General features: G+C 38.3%; 1 protein-coding gene across 1 annotated transcript in view; it reads left to right on the top strand.

Annotated features, from left to right (window-relative positions):
• The window catches only part of Mtrex (Mtr4 exosome RNA helicase), a 65,196-nt gene that overhangs the window by 27,005 nt on the left and 17,285 nt on the right, over positions 1-20,906 (top strand). Inside the window, exons 15-22 of the mRNA XM_055603501.1 lie at positions 1,944-2,069; positions 5,212-5,362; positions 9,195-9,367; positions 9,819-9,887; positions 11,545-11,673; positions 14,640-14,750; positions 18,410-18,598; positions 20,325-20,488. Of these exons, the coding sequence (XP_055459476.1) occupies positions 1,944-2,069; positions 5,212-5,362; positions 9,195-9,367; positions 9,819-9,887; positions 11,545-11,673; positions 14,640-14,750; positions 18,410-18,598; positions 20,325-20,488 (1,112 nt within the window). The remainder of the gene's footprint in view (positions 1-1,943; positions 2,070-5,211; positions 5,363-9,194; positions 9,368-9,818; positions 9,888-11,544; positions 11,674-14,639; positions 14,751-18,409; positions 18,599-20,324; positions 20,489-20,906) is intronic.

Genomic DNA, 20,906 nt, shown 5'->3' with positions numbered 1-20,906 from the left:
TAAAAAGCTCTTTACCTAAACTTTTCTCTCAAATTGGTGATTTTTTTTTTCAGCTTAGAGAAGTTTCCCACAATAATTATCAGAGTCCTAAAAAGTAATGATGATAGAGTTAAGGACAAGACATTATTATTTTTTCATTAGCTAATTACCTTAATATTTTTAAACACTTAAAACATGCCAGTAGTAATTGCAAAATAAATTAGCAATTCTCCCAAGAATTAACAGTGGCATTAAGCCAGTGTATGTATCATAATAATGCACACACAGTAGCATCATAACATACCAGCTACTTAAACCCCAAGTCAGACTGATTGCTCCCCTGTTGTTCTGAATACTGTCATCTATAACTACAAATTTATGAAATCCTTGAAGGATTAATAGTAATTTCCAGTGACATGCTTTTAAAACAGCAACTGGGAGTTTTGAATGACCTTTTCACAGGGGTCACGTGACCTAAGACCATTGGAAAACAGACATTTACATTATTATTATTTACATTATAAATCATAACAGTAGCAAAATTACAGTTATGAAGTAACAACAAAAATAACTATGGTTGTAGGTTACTACAACACGAGGAACTATATTAAAGGATGACAGCATTAGAAAGATTGAGAACCACTGCTTTAAAACCTTCATTCAGCTTGTGTTGATGTGCTTTAAAAGAACCGAAATCTTGTTCATTAAAGTGTTTACCTCCTTTGACACCCTCCCCAAAGACCTGTTTTCCCGAGGGAACTACTAAAATCATTTATACGCAAAAACCAGAGATTGAAGCCTTTGGTTGCGTTGTAGTACCTCTCTGATCAGTAGTTCTGTGTGTAGACCTGAAAAGTTCTTCAGTTACTTTCTATGATCTCCATGTGGTTTTGTTGATATGCTTGATTCCTCTACTCACTTATTGATTAGGCAGGGCCTTGTGCATGCAGGACAAGCGCTCATCCTAGCAGCCCTAGCACATGTGAAAAGAAATTCTTAATGTTTTGAGTGCTGTGCAAAAGGGAACTGATTTTGTGTCATGGATACTAGATCACGTGATAAATTAAAGCAATCTACACCATTAAATATCATGATTATAAAATTTAAAGATTGTCATGTACTACAAGGTAATCATGCCTTTAGATTCTGCTCACATTTTATTGGGCTGCTTTTTGAAACTTCCTGATTTTATTGATACTCTTTCGTTGTTCTTTTTCTGGTGTCTTCCTTGTTCCTAGGCTGTTAGTAGTGTGTCTTCTTCTAACAGTAGTTCTTAGTTCTCCCTCAGTAAAAAGTTTAGAAAAGAAAAATCGGCAAAAATCTGAATTTTCTCTATAAGAGAAAAGTACCCAGGTACATGTAGAAATCATGGCAGGCTGTTCAGAGGTTCAGTGCTGGCACGTCTAAGATACTTCTGTACCTGCCTCTCTTGGACAAACTAGGGTACAGGATGCCAGTGTTTTGCCTTGTCAGTTTCTTTACCTTTGTAAGGCAAAAAAGCCTGACCTTTCACCCCTTACACATGGATCTCCTAGACCCCAAAGACACCTACCAAGAATTGCACTTTCTCCCTACAAGGGCCAATTTCATATTAATTTAAATTTGAAGATTAAGAAGCTATTGTGGTCAAGTACGAAGTTACAGTTGTTGAGTTTGCTTTTATTTTTTTCATAATACTTAGCTGAAAGTATTTTTATGCCAGTGAATTTAGCCAGTATTTCCTGGTAGCTAGCTGGCTATCAAAACTGACAGTTGTTGGTTTCATGTAGAGTTAAGTCATGTTAGAACTAAATTTTAAGTTTTAAAAATTCTCACATACCTTTCTTTTTTATGCCTTTCCCAGAAGTTCATGTTTTAAATGGTTCATTAAATGTGCAGATTGTTTGTAAATACTACAATAAGAAAAAATATCAAGGAATTTTTTTAACTAGATTTTTTCTTAAACTTGAAAATGTCATACTTAGATTTCCTCTGGTGAGTACATTCAGATGTCTGGTCGTGCTGGAAGGAGGGGAATGGATGACAGAGGAATTGTAATTCTTATGGTAGATGAAAAGATGAGCCCAACGATTGGAAAACAACTGCTTAAGGTAAGAGTCTGTTTCTTTATCAAGGACGCTAGGATATGCTTTAGTGACTACTTTAAATTAATTTTATTGTCTCATAAACCTCTCAAGATGAGTTGATGGCCTAGAACTGTCTGGGCTTAGGAAGGCAGAAGAGGTTGATCGTTTATATTGTTTTACCTAATAGGTAAAGAGCAGTGTATGCAGTGGGAGTGAATGGACAGTCTCCAGAAAGGGCAGGACAGATTTTGCCTGCAGATTTAGGGCCTTCTGTGCCTGCCTCTTCTGTTGGGCAACTCTCTCTCACCAAGAAAATGTAATGTAGGGCACAAAATGCCAGTACTGTGGGTTGGCAGGTGTCTTTACCTTTGTAAGGACAAACAGCTTGAAACATCAGTTCAGTAAATACCTTTGGTTCACCCTCTTTAATTACAAACCTCTAATCATAAGCCGAAGTTTTTTAACTTTATTGCAAAATAGCCATTCCTTGTGTCCTATTTTTTTTTTTCTTTTTTTCCACCATTTATCTTACGTTAGGGAAGGGAATGTACCATAATTTGCTTATGGAGGTCAGAAGACAGCCTGAAGGAGTTAATTTCTCCTACCATGTGGATTTCAGGGATTCAAATTATGTCTTCCAGAGTGGTGACAGCTACTAAGCCATGTAGCTGGCACATATTGCGCTAACTCAGAGTTTGAATAGTCTGAGACTTTTGTTTGTTTAGTTTTGTTTTATTTTAGGAAGGGTCTCATGAAGTCTAGGGCACCTTCAAACCTGCTTTGTAGCCCTTAAGCTGGCTTTGAACTCACTCATCCTGGTCCTCTTGTCTCCATCTCCGGAGAACTAGATTACAGGTGTGTGTCAATAGCTGGTACTTCTTAAGGAAGTTGGCTTCAGTTGCCTTCTTTCTATTTCATGAGGAAAAAATACAAAATTTGCAATAAAGTGTGTGATTGATTTTAGTCTTGATTTATTTATTTATTTTTCTGTGTGTAGGGATCTGTATGTAGGGCATTTACTTGTGATATCTTACTGCCAAACATAGTCATGAATTATAATGGAATATATTCAGGAATATTTAGGGTGGTAGCTGTAGTAGGCCATACATGGTTTGATGATAGCATTCATGAGCAAAAATTTTAATCTAAAGTTTGCTGAGGAGATCATCCACAGTAGTTGATTTAAAAGAGGGAAAAAAAGCAGAAGTAATGCCTAATTGGGATTTAAGTCGCTGTCCTTGCTATGTGGCCTGGCAAGTTAATTAGAAATAGAAAAAGCAAGAGGTAAGTTTCATTTTAAGTGCCATCACCATATTTTTTTGTCATCAAAATTGGGAGAAAAAGAAGTGGTTAATATTTCTTAGTATGAGAGGGGAAATGATGAGGGACTTGGATTCATGTGGACTCTGGATGCCATTTTAGGTGTCAAGACACTAAGAATTTAGATGCGCTTGAATAAACATTGCTGTATACTTACGTCCAGATTTCATAGAAAAAGTAATAAGAGGGTAAAACCCAGAAAATGAAAGGTAGGATCTGTTTGTAGAATTTCAAAGTAGCTGAAGTTGTGTTAAATCATCCTGTTTTTCTGTGACTCTGGGCTTTCTAACTTGACTGGGTTGGGTCCTTAAATTTATAGGAAATAGATAAAATTGCAGGTTAGAAACCTTAGAGCTGTTACCCAGGGCAGATAGCTCTGGTCTATTTGTTTTTGAGACTTTAGGAACACCTTCATCTAAAACTTGAGTAAAAGTTCTACTCTTTATCAATTGTCTGCATACATTTAAAATTCTGAAATCTCAGTAGTTGGCCCTTAAGCATTCAAATGGCATTTATTCAATTAATTATGCCATTTAGAGCTGTGTGGCATAAATAATAATACTTGTGTTTCAGTATGCATCTTCTAAGGGTTTCATCTTTTTAAAAACTTGCAACTATTATGAGAATTTAAGATAATAATGCTAAAAAAAAGTGAGAGAAAAATGCTCACTCTTTATGTTACATGAAAATCCTGGCAACTGCTATGAGAAAAGATGGAGAAAAACTCATGCGTTTTAAGTTAGGCATGGAATAGAAATGGAGAAAGCTTACTGAGAAAGGGAAAACACTCCCAAGGATGGAAAGTGGGTTAACAGGCTGAGAAAAAAATCCAAAAAAATTTTAATGGCTTCTATATGTCTATGCAACTACTTTTACACTTGCAAAGTATTTTGGATGAAAACCAAATTGGTACAAGCCAATAATTTTCTATAAGTAAAAAAATTCTACAATTTTATTTAGACAAATAAATAACAAATTTATTGTTTAATGACAAACTATTTTTTAGTGTGTAGTCATTAGCCTGTTTCTTACTTGGTAACAACCACATTCTGGAGGTGAAAAGTATAGAGAAAGAAAGATCTATAATATGGGACATATAGTAACAGCTTTATGTCACAAATTTACAGATTTTATCCAGATTTTGCTCAGAAATATCAGTATATAGGTCACTACAGGCTAGGTTTTGCTTTAGTCTCTGTCCTCAACCTTAGCAACTGAAAGTTTCTGTCTCCTACTCCGTGCTCATCACAGGTTGTTAGAACAGATTCTGCTCAGCATTTCTAAAGAGTCAGCCAGGGTTGTCAGTCACTGCTGGGAAGGAAAGTATAGCTTTTCCTAATATCAGTTAGACATGTGGTCAGAAGGTGACATCTCATTTTCTGCCACAATTGATCCCATCCATTGGGAGACCAAAAGGGCAATTCTGCCTTGTGTTTGAAGGAGAGAAAGCTAAGCATCTTTTGTAGTCTCTGAATCACTGTATCCCTACTGATTGTTTTGTTTTGTTTTTCAAGACAAGGTTTCCCTGTGTAGTCCTGACTGTCCTGGAACTCATTCTGAAGATGAGGTTGGCCTCAAATTCAGAGATCTTACTGCCTCTGCCTCTGCCTCTGCCTCCTTAGTGCTGGAATTAAAGGTGTGTTCCACCACTGCCTGGCCTTCCCTACTGGTTTTATTCACCCTTTACTTTTAAAGACATTAACCATTTTATTACTTTGATTTGGTATGCCAAAGAAAAGAACTTGCATATTCCTGTATTTATTAGTCTAGGTAAATTATTAAGCATGTTAAAAGTTGTGTAAATTTATTTTAGAAATGTGCAGTATCGTCATGCTTTTTCTTGTAGGGTTCAGCTGATCCTCTGAATAGTGCTTTCCATCTGACCTATAACATGGTTCTGAACTTACTACGAGTGGAAGAAATCAATCCTGAGTACATGCTAGAAAAATCTTTCTACCAGTTTCAGCATTACAGAGCAATTCCGGGAGTAGTGGAGAGTAAGTGTAAAATTTCTTTTGTGTAACTACACTTAGCAACAAAGTGACTGCCTTATTGGCTGTTTTGGTCACTATTTTATGTTTTATTTGTTTTGTTTTTTTATTTTTCTAATAAAGCAAATCTTGGCAGTTAAGGTAAAGAATGTAGAACTGTAGGCTGGTCTTTATAGACTGGAATATTCAAAATAAATGTAGATAATTCAGACAGTATTTTTTTGTAGTTGGATCAGCCACAGTGTAATTTATGATTTTTTTAAAAATACGTATTTCTATCAGAATTCATGTCCTTGAAAAATTGTAACAAAAAGCTCAGTATAAAACTTGATGTGTGAAATGACTTAGTCTTGACATCTTTCCTTAAGAATGCTGTAACAGGCCAGAGAGGCGTTTCAGTCGGTAAAGTGTGTGCTGCACACACGTGTGGGAACTGAAATTTGGGTTATAGCGCGCACGTGCGCGTGCACGCACACACACATGCATTTTTTTTCAAAAACTAAGTGTGGTGGCATGTTAGTAGGCTGTCACTGTAACCCTGGCAGTGTTGGAATAAGAGGCAGGTGGGTATCCAGTGCTCACTGCCCAGCCAGTCGAATTGGGGAGCACTGTTCACTAAGAACCCATGTCTTCAAAAATAAAGTGGCAGACAAATAGCCTCTGGCTTGAAAAGGCGTGCCCACATTTGCGTCTGCACGCTCCCCACCCCAAATGTGTTATGTACACACAAAAAGAATGCTGTGATTTTGTGAGTCATTAGGAAAATACTGTGCTTTAATTTGAATTGAGCAGTTTTCAAATATCTAATTCTTAATACACAGAGACAGCTGTACAACCACAGCTACTGCTTTAGTTTTTGTGTCTTGTTTTCTTAACGTGCAGTTTTAGTGACCATTTTAATGACTTGAGTTTGTCTAGTTCCCTTCTGTAGGTTTAATCTTGTAGGTATGAGATAAATGTGCAGTGCATGTGTGTAGATGAGCGCACTTGCCTATATATATACATACATGTATGCGCATCTGGAGGACAGAACTTAGCAGGGAGTGTCTTCCTCCACGTTCTCTGTACCTTTCTTGGTTTTTTTGGTGTGTGCATGTGTTTGTACATGTGTGTATATGTGGAGGTCAGAGGTAGGGCATCAGGTATCCTCCTCTTAGCACTCTTTGCCGTATTCCTTTGAGACACAGTTTTTCACCGAAGCTGGAACACTACCTTTTGCTATGCCGGTGGCCATTATGCCCTAGTGATCTTTTTTCTCTCCCATATCAGAGGGTTACAGGCATGAGTGGCCACACCTAGTTTTTAAGAGGGGTGCTAGATCCAAACTCAAGCATTGTGCTTATGGAGCACACATTCCTGTTCATTGAGCTTTCTCTTTAGCTCTCCACTATTTCTTTTTCTTCTTATTTTGGGAGTGTGTTACACATGTTCTAGCATGTATCTGGAGGTCAGAAAACAACTTGCAGGAGTCAGTTTTCACAGCCACCATGTGGGCCCACCATGCGGGTAATTGAAGTTGGGTACATTGGAATAAGTGCCACATGCCTTTATCTGCTGAGCCATCTTTCTGTCCCTACCTTATTTTTCAGACAAGATTTGTCTGTTTAGGCTGACCAACAACCCCCAGGATCCATCTATCTTCACCCTGTAAAACTGGGCTTACAGAAGTGCCTGCCATGGGGACCAGAGATTTAAACGGAGGTCCTCACACTCGCAGAGCAAGCACTTAGCCACTAAAACATCTCTGCATTCCCGTCTATAAACTGCCAGTTGTTTTTTCTGATCATTAACTCTATTATGTGTGCTATTACAGAAAATACCATATGTTTGTTAATGAATTAAATTCACTTTCTATAAGTAGTGAAGTGGTTCATTTAAAAGTGACCAGAAATACAAAAGACTAGCAGTCACAGGGAATAGTCTGTGTAAAGGTTACTAGTAGAAGATACTAGTAATACAGTTACAGCACCCTTCCTGGTTACTGTTATACTGTCAGCTAGGAATATTCTATATGTTGTTTCAGTTAGTCTCTAGGAAAGATTTGTTGGTTATATATACTATTTTTTATCTTTTTTCTTTAATTGTCAAAAATATGAAACATACAGGTTAAATAATAGAGTTCAGTATAAATCCAAAGGAAAAAACAGCTGGGCAGTGGTCACAGGTATTTAATTTCAGCACTCAAGAGGTGGAAGCAGCAGGATCTCTATGAGTTAGAGGCCAGCCTGGTTTACAAAGTAAGTTCCAGGATAGCTAGGGCTACACAGAGAAACCCTGTCTCTAGAAACCAAAAAAAAAAAAGTTCAAAATAAATTCATATATTTATTTTGTATGGGCTTTGAACACAGTAAGTGTAGAATGAACAAAAATGAATTCAAAATTATAAAAGCAGAAACTATAAAACTCACAGAGCATAGACACAAATCTCTTCAAATTTGAATTTGGCAATGATTCTTAGATATGATACCAAAAACATGAACAAATACATACATGAATAAATTATATTTCACCAAAAATAAAAACTTGTCCTTGAATCTATGGAGAAAAGAGAAATGGGATAAATATTTGCAAACTAGCTAATAAAAAAATCTAGGAGAGAGGAGGAGGAGTATCTGCAGGAGAGGCCTTGGAAGCACGTGGAGAATTGAACTGGATCTAAGATATGACTAAAAGGTCTTACATAGAGCGGAGGAGGATGAACTTGAATACCTGACCCTCTTGCTTCCATCTTCAGAATGCTAGGATTAGAGACCTATGTCACTGTTGGGATCCGTAAGCAGGCATCTCTACGGCCAGCCCTAAGGGACCTGTCAAACTGGATACCAGGCATCTGTAAAGCCACCTATGGCCCACCTTGAACCACCTGCGCATGCTCTGGGTCACCTTATAAGAGAACTCAAAGCTCCTCCTCTCTTTCTCTCCTGCCTTGTCCAAAAACGTTCTCTTGACCCCTTCCCCCTTTCCTTCCCCCTTCCTACCCTTTCCCTTCCCCTAATAAACCTCCCATGTGGAACCGATAAAAAAAAAAAAAAAAAAAAAATCTAGATCTGGAATAAGCTCTTAGGACTCAACCAAAGACAATTCAGTTTAAAAATTGACAAATGGGTAAGAGATGTGGCTTAATGGTTGAGTGCTTTTCTAGCATGGACAAGGTCCTGAGATCATTCCCCAGTTCTTCGAAATGAGTAAATTAATGGCAAAACATATACAAATGCTCAAAAAGTGCATAGGATGCTGAATATCATTGCTGAGAAATACAGTTCAGAAGCACTTCACACACTCACTGGATCATTGCTTTTTTTTAAAGCAAAAGTAAACAAAACGGTATGGTGTGTTATGTAGAAAACTGTTAAAAAGTTCCTTGGGTTTATTGGAGAATTACCACATGACTCAACATCTCCACTCATGTTTGAGTTAAAAACATGTTCAAACAAAGTCTGAACATTTGTAACAGCACCATGGACAAATAGCTCAACTGTAAATGTTTATGCAAAGTTCTACAACTATATAATGGTGACACATTTTCTGTGATGTATATTTTACCATAGCAAAAATAGTTAACTCTGGCTTGAAAGCAAAATGAAATGCCTTGGGAAGGGAGCTTAAGACTAGAGTAGGGAATAGAATCATAAGTAATAGGTTAGCATAGAGGATAATGACTATAGGAAGACAAAAAAAGTGACACTTAATAAAGGTAGATGAGACACATTCCTTCTCATATCATTTCAGTAATTTGTTCTGTAGAATCATAGTTGAAAAATAGTCTTGGGTATAATTTATGTGAGGTGTGTACTAGTTTTGATGGTAGGTAGCATTGTGACCTATGCTTTATTTATAGAGGTAAAGAACTCAGAAGAGCAGTATAATAAAATAGTAATTCCCAATGAAGAAAATGTGGTCATCTACTACAAGATTAGACAGCAACTTGCCAAGCTGGGAAAAGAGATTGAAGAATATATTCATAAACCGAAATATTGCTTGCCATTTCTGCAACCAGGTCGTTTGGTAAAGGTATGCCATAGTTTCTGCATAAAATATTTGTATATTACAATATCTTAAAATATTTTGATTAAATGCTTATTTACATTGGAAAAATGTTTCCTGCTACAGGAGGTGATCCATCATTTCACCTATTTCACATTGTCCCAATTTAGGAAATTTTAGTCAACACTTAAGTCTGAAATCATTAGATATAAAGTACTTAATATCCTCAGAACAAATAGTGTTCTGTTTATCATTTGTTTGCCAGTTGAGAGATTGCTATGTGACAGTTCTAGGAACTGATGAAATCTAGTGTTCAGTGTTTATGTTGCTTTTGTTTTACTGTAAAATTAATTTCTACTTCGTGATTTTTAAGTGTATTAGGAAAATTTAAGTCTTATTAGCCTATAATGTAGATATAGAAGGCTACAATTGCATTTTATATATAAATACTATTTTTGTTTGTTTGTTTTATTTTCAGGTGAAAAATGAAGGAGATGATTTTGGCTGGGGAGTGGTAGTAAATTTCTCAAAAAAGTCAAATGTTAAGGTAAGCTGTTGCCCTTAAAGAGATACGGGGATTTTCTAACAACAGTTCACAGATGATGTGATGAAACAACATGTAGCAGCTTACTGCAGTAACCTTAGTCCTTGGAAGGCAGGAGGATTGTCAGGCATTAAAGGCTAGTACTGGAAATGATGCCTGCTGGGAAAGGAGAAAGCAGTTTTCTCCAGTGACGTGATACTAGGTACATCATCCACACTCTAAGGCAGGCCCCAGGCCCAAGAGTAGTTGGCCAACACAAAACCACTCCAAGGTTTTTGTGACTTTTTCTTCTAGTCAATTTTGTTTTATTGCATTTGTTTTAAGTTTTGTTTTGTGAGAGAGAAAGAATGAACATGAAGTTAGATGGTAGGGAGATGGGTAGAATCTGAGAGGAGTTAGGAGAGGGGAAAGAAAATAAACAAAACATATTGTATGAAAAAAAATTTAATTAAGCCCATCATTTTGGGTGAATGAATAGTTCAAGGCCAGCCTAAATGATACAGCAAGACCTTGCCTCAAAAACAGCGTAAAACCAAATAGTCAGAATGTGATTAGATCTGAGGATGTTAAGGTGATCTTATTTTAGAGAATATAAAAGAAGCAAAATACATTATCAAGTGATATGAAGGCACATGGTCCTGTATATGTACTAAGCATTAAAGACTCTGTTTTGTATGTTGCTAAATAGGGATAGAAATAGATTTATTTTATGATACTATTGATGTTACTGCTTTTCTAATTTTGGCATAATTTTATTACACATTACTCATTAGAAACTTGAAACTGGTTTTTGATGTCACAGGTGATAATAAGAATTAATAAGCACTTGTGCTTTGCCATCAGCTAGACCTCTCTGGAGGTTATGGGGACAACCTTTTATGAAGTAAATATTTACTTAGCTTCATGTGCAGTTGTAAGATGTTGTTTTTATTTCTTCAGATGAGAGGATGACATGAGAGCTGTTCCCAAGCCTTCCTCGTCCTTTCTAAGCTCTGGTTGGCTGGTTCAACCTAGCTGTTCTGGTTCAAATTCCTCTCCAAGCTGACTGATTCAGATTGGCTTCTCTTGCCTTTTGACCGAATTGCTCTGCCTGGCGCCAAACTAATTCTGGCAATATGTTTTAATCTGGCTCCTTCTCATTCTCTGGCTTTTTCTGTTTTCACCTGTGTCTAGCTTGTTCTCTCTGCAGCCTGTCTTTGTAAAACTGTCTTGGTTTAAAAAAAAAAAAAAAATCTGTTCTTTCTCCCTGCTGCTCTTAACTAGCCTCGCCTCTCTAAAACCTGTGCTGGTCTTAGAGTTTTGTGCATCCTGTCTCTCACTCATTCTGTCAAATCTTTGATTCATCACTTGCCTGCCCCTCAATTAGACGTCACTTTCAAATGTGTCTACTTCCTTCTATAAACTAACCTTACCTTCATTGTTAGGGGTTAAAAGTATGTACTAAGAGCGTGTCTATATTCCAGCAAGATCATACCGTAATCCAGAGTATGTCTTCATTCTGGCTGGATCATAAAGACCTAGAAACTCTTTGGATATGATCCCATGCCAGAGCAACCATGTTGCTGGATTAAAATTCCTCTCCATGCAGTCACATAAATTTTGAAAAAATAAGCCCTGTGACCACAAAGTTAATGCACTTCACTGTATCCTGCTTTTGTAGCCTACTTCTGGTGAACTGGATCCCTTGTATGTGGTGGAAGTGCTCCTGCGCTGTAGCAAGGAAAGCTTGAAAAATTCAGCTACAGAGGCAGCCAAGCCGGCAAAGCCTGACGAGAAGGGAGAGATGCAGGTGTGTGCTTCACGCTTCATCTTCAGAGCTTTTCATTACCATCACTTTAATGTGGTCATAATGAACATACGGCCATGCTTTCTAAATTAGAAGGTTCAAGTCATTTTAACATTGTAAAATCATCTCAAGTGCCAGACTGTAAGAGCTGTTTAGTTTTTATCAAATTTCAACAAGGGAAACAACGACAAATAGAACTGAATAATTTCACACAGATTTGAGTCCTACCTGGATGAGGAAGATTTTTGATTTGTATTTATGAGTGAATGATGTTGCAGTTTTAATTCATTCATGCTAATTTATTCCCATGGAAATAGTGGTTGAAGTTTTGAGGTGGCAAAAAAGTATTATATCAGCTTTTTAAAAGTTGCTAGTTTAGATACGCTTTCATTTAAATGTAAGGCATTTGAAGAACAATGAGAAAAAGAAAAATTAGCATATAGAACATTTGTCTTAACATGAAATATTTATTTGTGTGCAGTTTGTTTTTCTCTCAGCACTGGGCTTGCTCTTAGGATCTCTGCTTGGTGCACGCTAGGCAAGTGTTCTACACTGAGCTGCATACATCTCTTGTACTACTTGAATGTCTTCTGTTTTTATATTGGTATAAGTAAAATTACTACCAGTAAAATCTTATTGCAGAGATTTCAAGTGTATACAGTGCTAGAATTTTCTTTTTTATAGGTAATACAGTGTATTGACTAGGTTTTTAGGAAATACTTGTTTTAGTAAGCTTGCTTTTTAAAAAGTAAAATCTGTGACTCTTTCTTTGGATCAGTAAATCATTTCAGAATGTGGAATTTGCAATGTTTAAAGACAATTTAATATTAAATGTTTTAAAAATTATTTATCTATAGTTTTGATTACTGTCTACCTTTTGATCTCTGATTACTGGAGAACACAGTAAAATTCTGCCATCAAAAGACACTTTTATCCTTTCCTCCAACATTTACTGTGCCTACTGATGACCAAACTGCAAAAAACCTAGACCTACTTCGGTGCACATTCACTGTGCATAAAGGGCCTTAGGAGCTGCTGCCGCTCAAGTAGCAGAAGTGCGGCACTCTTCTCCAGACTCTCCGTTTCTCTGTGGACAGGGAATCATGGCTCTGCTCGTTACTATTACTCTATGTAGCCACCCTTTATTTATTGATACCAGCATTTTAATTGCTGTCGTTCATTGTTTATAGGCTCTAGTTTTACTGCGTCTTATTTAATACCAGAAGACGTGAGGACCTTTGGTTTAATTCAGTAGAAAGCCTCTTCAGGGAAGCCTTTATTAAACCTTGTGCAAACTGAGGCTCTTTCCTCTCCTTCTAATAGTGATTTGAAAATTACATTTATTTCAGTTTATACTGTACTGGTGTGGAAGGATGCTGGAGTGAGTGGGAATGTAGAGTCAGGGTGAGGACATGATGGCTGTGAATACTTTTAGTTCCCTTTCCTGGGTGAAAGGGCTTCTCTGGCTGACAAGTAGAGGGGAAAATCTTAAATTTGCTCTTTGTCATAGACTCTATCCAAAGTAAGGCACGTACTTAAGGTCTTGGCCTGTGTATGTCTGTGTAACTCGAGTTTAACTCTGTTCCGCAGAGTTAGTGAAAGCAGGCAGTAAAGGGTGTGGGTGTGCGTGTGCGCACTTGTGCTCGCGCCTGTGTGCAGATGGAATGAGTGCAGTAGACAGCTCAGTGTCTCACTGGACCTGGCGCTCACTGCCTCTCCAGGACAGGTGCTGCAAGCCTCGGTGCCAGCGCTCACATGGGTGCTGGGAACAGAGCTCAGCCTCAGGCTTGCACACATGCCACTTAATTTTTTTAATTTTAGTGCCTTTGACCCCTTATTTAGAGCACTCCCTGGCTTTTTGTTTGCTTTAGAATGATTTTTAATTATGTGTACACTGTACGTGTATGTTTGTGTGCACCAATGCAGTTACCTGCGGAAGATAGACGAGGGTGTTGTATCTCTGGAGCTGGAGTTCCAAGAGGTTGTGAGACAACTGATAAGACTTCTCGGGGAAAGCAGTTCGCCCTGAGCCATGTGTACAGTGAGCCGTTCCTCTGTCCCCAAAACTTCCTGTTTTTTTAATTCTTAAGAGTCCCTTTTTCCAAAGTTAAGGACACCTGTGGAACTATTCTATACATAATAATAATTTAATGAGGTAGATGTTATTTTTATGATGAGGAAAAGTTAGGTAGCTTGTTCAGGGTCCTACAGCTAGCTGAAGGCTGACTTCAAACACAGGTGATCTTCAATCTCAAATGTGTACCAAGCTGTCACACCATTTCTGCTGAATAAGGCAGGTACTTTATTCATGTCCTTTTTACTTTCTTGTCAGTATGACAATAAGTTTTTTTTTTTCAGTAATTGTGAAAGTGGCTCCGGAAAACTAAATGCTGTGACACATTTGAGCCTAGGAAATAGTTGACCTCATTCTAAGTGGATTTAAACCTTCCAGGTGATAGCAGTCAAAGAAGCAGAATGACATCCTTGATGGTGAGGGAAGGCATACTTAACCTTGAGAATGCATGGGAAAGTTTTCAGGTGTATGCTCTGGAAGATGACGGCTAAGAGAATGCATTACCTTCTCCTTAAAGCGCTTTATTTTCGTCATCTCATTCCAGTCCATCTGTAACTTGCATGTTCCTTCCTGGGCTCTCTAACCCTCCACATAGGGGCATTCATCTGCAATGCTTTAATACCTGTGTGTCTACAAAGTGCCAAGTAATGAGAACACAAACCTGAATAAATAAGCTGGACTTCGCAGAGAGGGTCTTCCACTTAATGTACCATCTGTGTGACTCTTAAGATTTGCAGTAGTTTTTACTTCCTAGTCTCTACTAAGATTTAGGCTTCAGTGGTAAGTAGTTGATCCACAAGGACTATTTATGCCTGTGACATGTGCTGCTTCCTTTGGATACAAGTTGTGGAAATGTGGAATTTAATTGTAGTCTCATCTAACCATCATTTCGTAGGTTGTTCCAGTCTTGGTGCATCTCCTGTCTGCCATCAGCACAGTTAGGCTTTACATCCCCAAAGACCTTCGACCCTTGGACAACAGACAGAGCGTTTTAAAATCCATACAGGTATGCATGCTACTTTAGAACCTAAATAGAAATCTTGTATAAATAGGAGTTATCCAGAGATGATTGAAATGCTTTTAAATATATTTTAGAAAAACTATAAACACATAATGAGTTTTCTTCTAAAATGAGTCACAGCAGATCTGCATGTAGATGTGTTCTAAGCACAGCAACAGTGTTTATTACTGATGGGAGGCTCGTGGAACTGCACCATTAATCTTCATTGTGCTGTGATAAATAGGATTTTTTTTAAGATGCTTTCTTTTCAGTAGGAAAAGTATAACTTCAAGAATTTAATTTAATGGTAGAAATAAATGAAAAGTTGAGTAACATTTACTATACCATACTTTACAGAGAATACTGTTTAGAATTTGAGGAAACTGGTAAATAGATTGCTTTCATTTTAGAATAGGAATCTGTTAAAAGATACATTTATTTTATCAGTCTGAGTTTTTTTCTGCATGTATGCAAACATGCCTGGCGCCTGTGGCAGTCAGAGGAGGGATTAGATCATCTCTTGGAGAGATGGATGGTTGTGAGCCACCGCGTGGCTGCTAAGAATTGAACCTGGGTCCTCAGTAACAAATGTTCTTACTCTATCTCTCTAGCCCTCAGAGTACAAACTTTTAGGTTGTGGTCCATAGACTTAAAATTAGTGCTTCTCCTGAGAATTTTTTTAAAAATTTTATGGAAATGTAAGTGTTGTTCTAAGAAAATACTCCTGATACACTAATGAACCAGTCTGTTAGTAAATAAATATTGGAAGTGAAGTAAAAGAATGTTCCAATGACTTTTTCAATCATTCAAAATAATACCATAACTGAACAGAAATATACTTGATTGTTTTTCAGTTAGTGTAAAACTACACTTACCTGGGGGAAAATGACTAACCTTGTTCTTCAGAAATAAGTCAGCTTGTACTTTTTTGTTTAAACTTTAAATTGGAGTGAAATTTTTATTGAGGTAAATTGCCAGCTACCAGGTTTGATTTAACTTGCAGAAACATCCTGATAGAGTCCACGCTCCAGTCTCTGATCTAAGCTTCTGTGGGAACTTCACATAGTCTCAGGTTTGCATGTCCACATCAGATAAACCATGGTTCCTCTTGGTCTTATTGTCACCTATTGAAAAGACAGGAAGAGCGGCAGATGAGCCTGCTTGAAGAACCCCTTCACTTGAGGAATAAAGAGTCTTCTTTTGCTTCTTACTGTACATTTTTAAACTTCAGAACTCAAAATATAGCCTGCAGTGGTGGCATACCCCTTTAATCTCTGCACTAAGGGGTTGGATCTCTGAGTTTGTGGACAGCCAGGGCTACACAGAGAAACCCTTGCCTAAGGGGGGCTGCATTAGTACTTTTCCCTCGTTATACTTTGACCTGTACCTCGAGTTCTTAATGTATAAGGATTGGTCAAGTTCATAAATAAAATTACATGACTTTGTCATGACATAACTTCTCCTTTGAATAGAACAAACCTCTGGTAAATAGCTGGTAATTTGAATACTTTACAGTTTTGGTTTTTATTCTTTGTTGGGGAGGGGGTTGTGCAGTGAACTTTATTGATGGTATTCAAGAAAGCAGGGCTCCCTAAGAAAGCAGGGCACCCTAAGCTCCTCTTCTGAGGAGAGTTGCTCAGTTGGGAGCCTAGCAGGGCAAGGGACTCCTCAGCAACTGAAAAGGCTTTCTCTTCTTCGCTGTTCTTGCTGGGGTGGGTGGTCCAGGTCTTCTTACTCCTTGGAGGCCATGTAGGCCTTGAGGTCCACCACTGTTGCTGTAGCTGTATTTGTTGTCATCTAAGGAAATAAGCTTTACAAAGTTGTCATTGAGAACAATGTCAGCCCCATCATCAATGGTGGAAGAGTGGGCGTCACTATTGAAGTTGCAGCAGACAACCTGGTCCTCATGTACCTTCTCTTTAAAGTGCTTTATTTTCATCATCTCATTGCAGCCCATCTGTAATTTGCCCAGAATGCCCCTTAGTGAGCCCTTCAGTGCCTGCTTCACCACCGTCTTGATGTCATCATACTTAACAGCTTTCTCCTGGTGGCATGTCAGATCCACAGTGGACACATTGCAGGCAGGAACACAGAAAGCCATTCTTATGAGCTTCCCACTCAGTTCTGGGATGGCCTTTCCCCAGCCTTGGCAGCTGGAGTGGATGCAGTGATAATGTACTAGGCAGCTATACAACTTTCCAGAGGGGCCATCCACAGTCTCCAGAAGGACAGTAATGGCATGGATCATGGTCATGAGTCCTTCCAAAGTGCCAAAGGTGTCATGACCTTGCTCAGGGGCCTCTAAGCAGTTGTACAGGAGGCATTGCTGACAAATGAGCTGTCATTCTTGTGGGCATCAGCAGGAGAAGCAGAGATGATGACAACCCTTTTAGTTCCACCCTTCAAGTAGGTTCTGGCCTACACCATGATTGTGAGGGCCCTAGCAGAGTCCACAACATACCTGCACTAGCATTTTGAGTTATCAGAATATTGCTCCTGGAAGATGGAGATGACCTTCCTGATGATCACAAGTTTCCCATTCTCAGTCAGGCCCTAACTGTGCTGTGGAACACAGGTAGAGTCGTAATGGAACATGTAGACCTTGTAGTTGAGGCCAATTAAAGGTCATTGATAGCAGCAGTGCCCACTTTGCCAGAGCTGAAGGAGCCCCAGTTGTAGCAGAGTTAAAGGCTCAAAATATGGCACATTCATTCACTCTGACCATCACTGTCCAGTCACAGGGACTAAAACAGGGAGGAACAGAGAAAGCAGGTTTTTACTCCCTTTGTGCTTCTTTTTCTGAGCTAAGACCTCAGTGTGTTGTTGAGTTGGTCTTACCTCGGCCCGAGTAATCTCTATGCTTACACATCCCAAGTAGGACTACAAGGGCACGCCACCACACTCTGCTAATCTGTGCCACTGCACCATGCATAGGTGGAGCCCAGGGCCCGGCGCATGCCCGGTAGGTCCTGAGGATTCAGACTCTGTCTGACCTTTAGAGTGCCCCATACTGACTTCTGTCCAGGAGGATGAGCAGCCCATAGTGAGCCTCCACCACTGAATTCATGTTCTTATCGTGTAATCATGTAACAGAAGTCAGCAAAAAGAGTCTTTTTTAGAAGTTTGATTTCTGACTCACTAGTGCCCTGGCTAGAGATAAACCACACTCCAAGTCATTTGAAAATTGAACTTTCCACATAAATGATATGAAGTACAGTTATATGCAGTGGCAAGATATTACAGCAACCTAAATATACAATAGTAGTTTTACCAGTGAATCATGCCACACCCAGAACTAATGCATTTACTATACAATGCTAGATATATTAGTGGATTATAATGTATCCCGTTGGTATTAAGTTGTAACATAACAACTGAAAAGGAATTTGCAGGCTGTGGTAGTGTATATCTGTAATTCTGCACTCAGGAGGCTGAAGAAAGAGGATGGCATGTTTGAACCTAAGCTATACAGCAAAGTAAGACCCCTTTTTATCCTGTCTCTCTTTCCCCAAAATGGAAAATTCAAAAACAAATGGGAAATTGCTCTCCGGTTTCAGTGGGAAAACTGTAGAGTCCTTTTTATGGCAATAGATACAGAAAAAAACAAACATAAAAGGAGATAGTGTTTTGAAGTGATCTTATGAGTTTTGTGTATTTTATTTCAGGAAGTTCAAAAGCGTTTTCCTGATGGTGTTCCTTTGTTAGATCCTATTGATGATATGGGCATTCAAGATCAAGGACTGAAAAAAGTCATTCAAAAAGTAGAGGCTTTTGAGCATCGAATGTATTCGCATCCACTTCACAATGATCCAAATTTGGAAACAGTGTATACACTTTGTGAAAAAAAAGCACAGGTATGGCAGAACCACACTTTTTCAAGATTTATTTATATTTATGTAATGTTTATAAGTTTTACCTGTATATGTGTATACCACATATATGCATGATTCTGGAGCAGGCCAGGAGAGGGCGCTGTTGGATCCCTGGAATAGGACTAATAGCTAGTTGTGAGCCTCCACGAGTGAGTGTGCGAGGAACCGAACATGGGTCTTCTGCAGGAGCAAGTCCTTAGTGCCACGCCAACTCCCCAGCTCCCAGAGACAGTTTCTATAGTAGGGTTTCTATCTTCTGAGAACAGAGTGTCTAGCCATCTTGTGAATAAACTGCAAGTGCTGGAGCCTGTCAGCTGATCTAGCAAGTGAGGATCTGCACAGAAATCTAAGGCAGCAGAGTATGACAGAGGTTCAGGGTAGTTCACATGTGTAATACTGTTAGTAGACGCATGGAGGAAGGACAGTGGGATTAATAATAGATTTATTTCACAGTGTCATTCATTGTTATGCTACAAAACTGTCTTACACACTGGGCTCTTTTTCTAATTTAAGCTTTATGTCTTTGTGGTTTTTGCTCTGTCTATTCAGGCATCTCAGTCCAAGAAATCCTAGAACATTTCTTTCCTTCTGACAGGCCTGATAGTTGTGCTATTTCCCATTTAGCTATCTAGCATAGATATCAGTATTATGACAGCTCATCACTTCATAGCAGTAGATTCTTACCAATTGCTGAATTAAACTTGAGATTACTCAGGAGCCCTATGACCTTAATCACTTTACTTAGAAATCTTGTGTTTCAGTTTTGTCAGTCGTAAAATTCAGATTTGATATTGTTACTACCTTTTGGGGTTGCTTTAAAATTTCAATTCTTACATTACTATCCGATGCTGGGGACTGGACTCAAGACCTTGCTTGTGCACACTAGGCAGGTGCTGTGCTCCTGAGCTCCACCCCACCCTCACTGCAGGGATGGGGAATGATAGAACTCGGTGGAATCAGCCTCACCAGTAACCTGAAGAAGTGAAATTGCTCATCACCTTTATTGTTCTCCGTCATTGTACCTTAATATTTAACACCATACAAAGCTTTAAAGTTTCAAACTCCATTTTTTTAAAAAAAGTATATTTTATTTACTCTATATGATTGCTCTATCTGCATGTATTCCTGTGTGCCAGAGGCGGGCAACAGATCCTAGTATAGATGGCTCTGGGCCTCCATGTGGTTGCTGGGAATTGGACTCAGGACCTATGGAAGAACAGTGCTCTTCGCTGCTTAGCCATCTCTCCAGCCACCAAACTCCATTTTTTTAGGTTTTTGTTTTCTGAACTTAAATTCTCCATTTCAAAATATGATTGTTTTCTTACTCTTGTAGAAACATTCTCTTGCCACAGTTATTAAAATATATGACATTTACTGATGATTTTAAAATTTATTCACTTAAACCTAATTTGTTCACTTAAGCACTTTATTTTAGTTGTTCATTCCTGTGTATTAAGTAATAGCTATTTTTTAACAAGAGCGTTCTGTTTTTTCACGTTTGACATTTAGCTAGTGTCTGAGAACTTTTCAGGTACATCTTTCTCCTCCTGGAATTGCATGAGTCCTACAGCACACATGCATTCCATTGTCTCCAGGTTTTAATGAAGAAGGATATGGATAAGTTGCCCTTAGTAAACTTCTGTGTGATTTTGGTGTTGTTTTTCCACATTACACGATTCAGTTTATTATTTACTTTTATATGCTCTAGATTGCAATAGATATTAAGTCTGCAAAGAGAGAACTGAAGAAAGCAAGAACTGTACTGCAAATGGATGAACTCAAATGTCGTAAGCGCGTTCTAAGACGGCTAGGTTTTGCTACGTCTTCTGATGTCATAGAGATGAAAGGACGGGTGGCTTGTGAAATAAGCAGGTAAAATGTCCTTCTGTAGAGACTATTTAGTATTGTATAGTTAACACGCATGACGTTTGTTAGGAAACAGCTGAAGGTTTTATCAGGCTTCTGTTTGAAATACAGTATGGACCATGAGGTTGAGAAATTAGAAAACTCATGGATCCCAGCAATTAACATAGGCATTTTTAGGTAACCACCTGCTATATTTTCTGTGGAGCACATTTTTGTTTGTGTGTACATTGAGGTTCTTTCTATATAATTTGTATTTATTATATTTTAGCTTATATATCATGTTTACTTCAAAACATTTTTTTTTTTTTTTTTTGCCTTGACACTTAGCTCTGATGACCATAATTAATATATATAAAGAGCAGCACAAGAGCAGGTTTTATTCAAGTTTGGGGATAAATACAATGTGCTGCCATGGCATATTATG

Source organism: Psammomys obesus, unplaced genomic scaffold (assembly GCF_907164565.1).
Source record: "Psammomys obesus unplaced genomic scaffold, mPsaObe1.curated_primary_1811, whole genome shotgun sequence".
Taxonomy (NCBI): Eukaryota; Metazoa; Chordata; class Mammalia; order Rodentia; family Muridae; genus Psammomys; species Psammomys obesus.
Note: the sequence above shows the minus strand (reverse complement) of the source record. Positions and strands in the feature narration are given on the sequence as shown.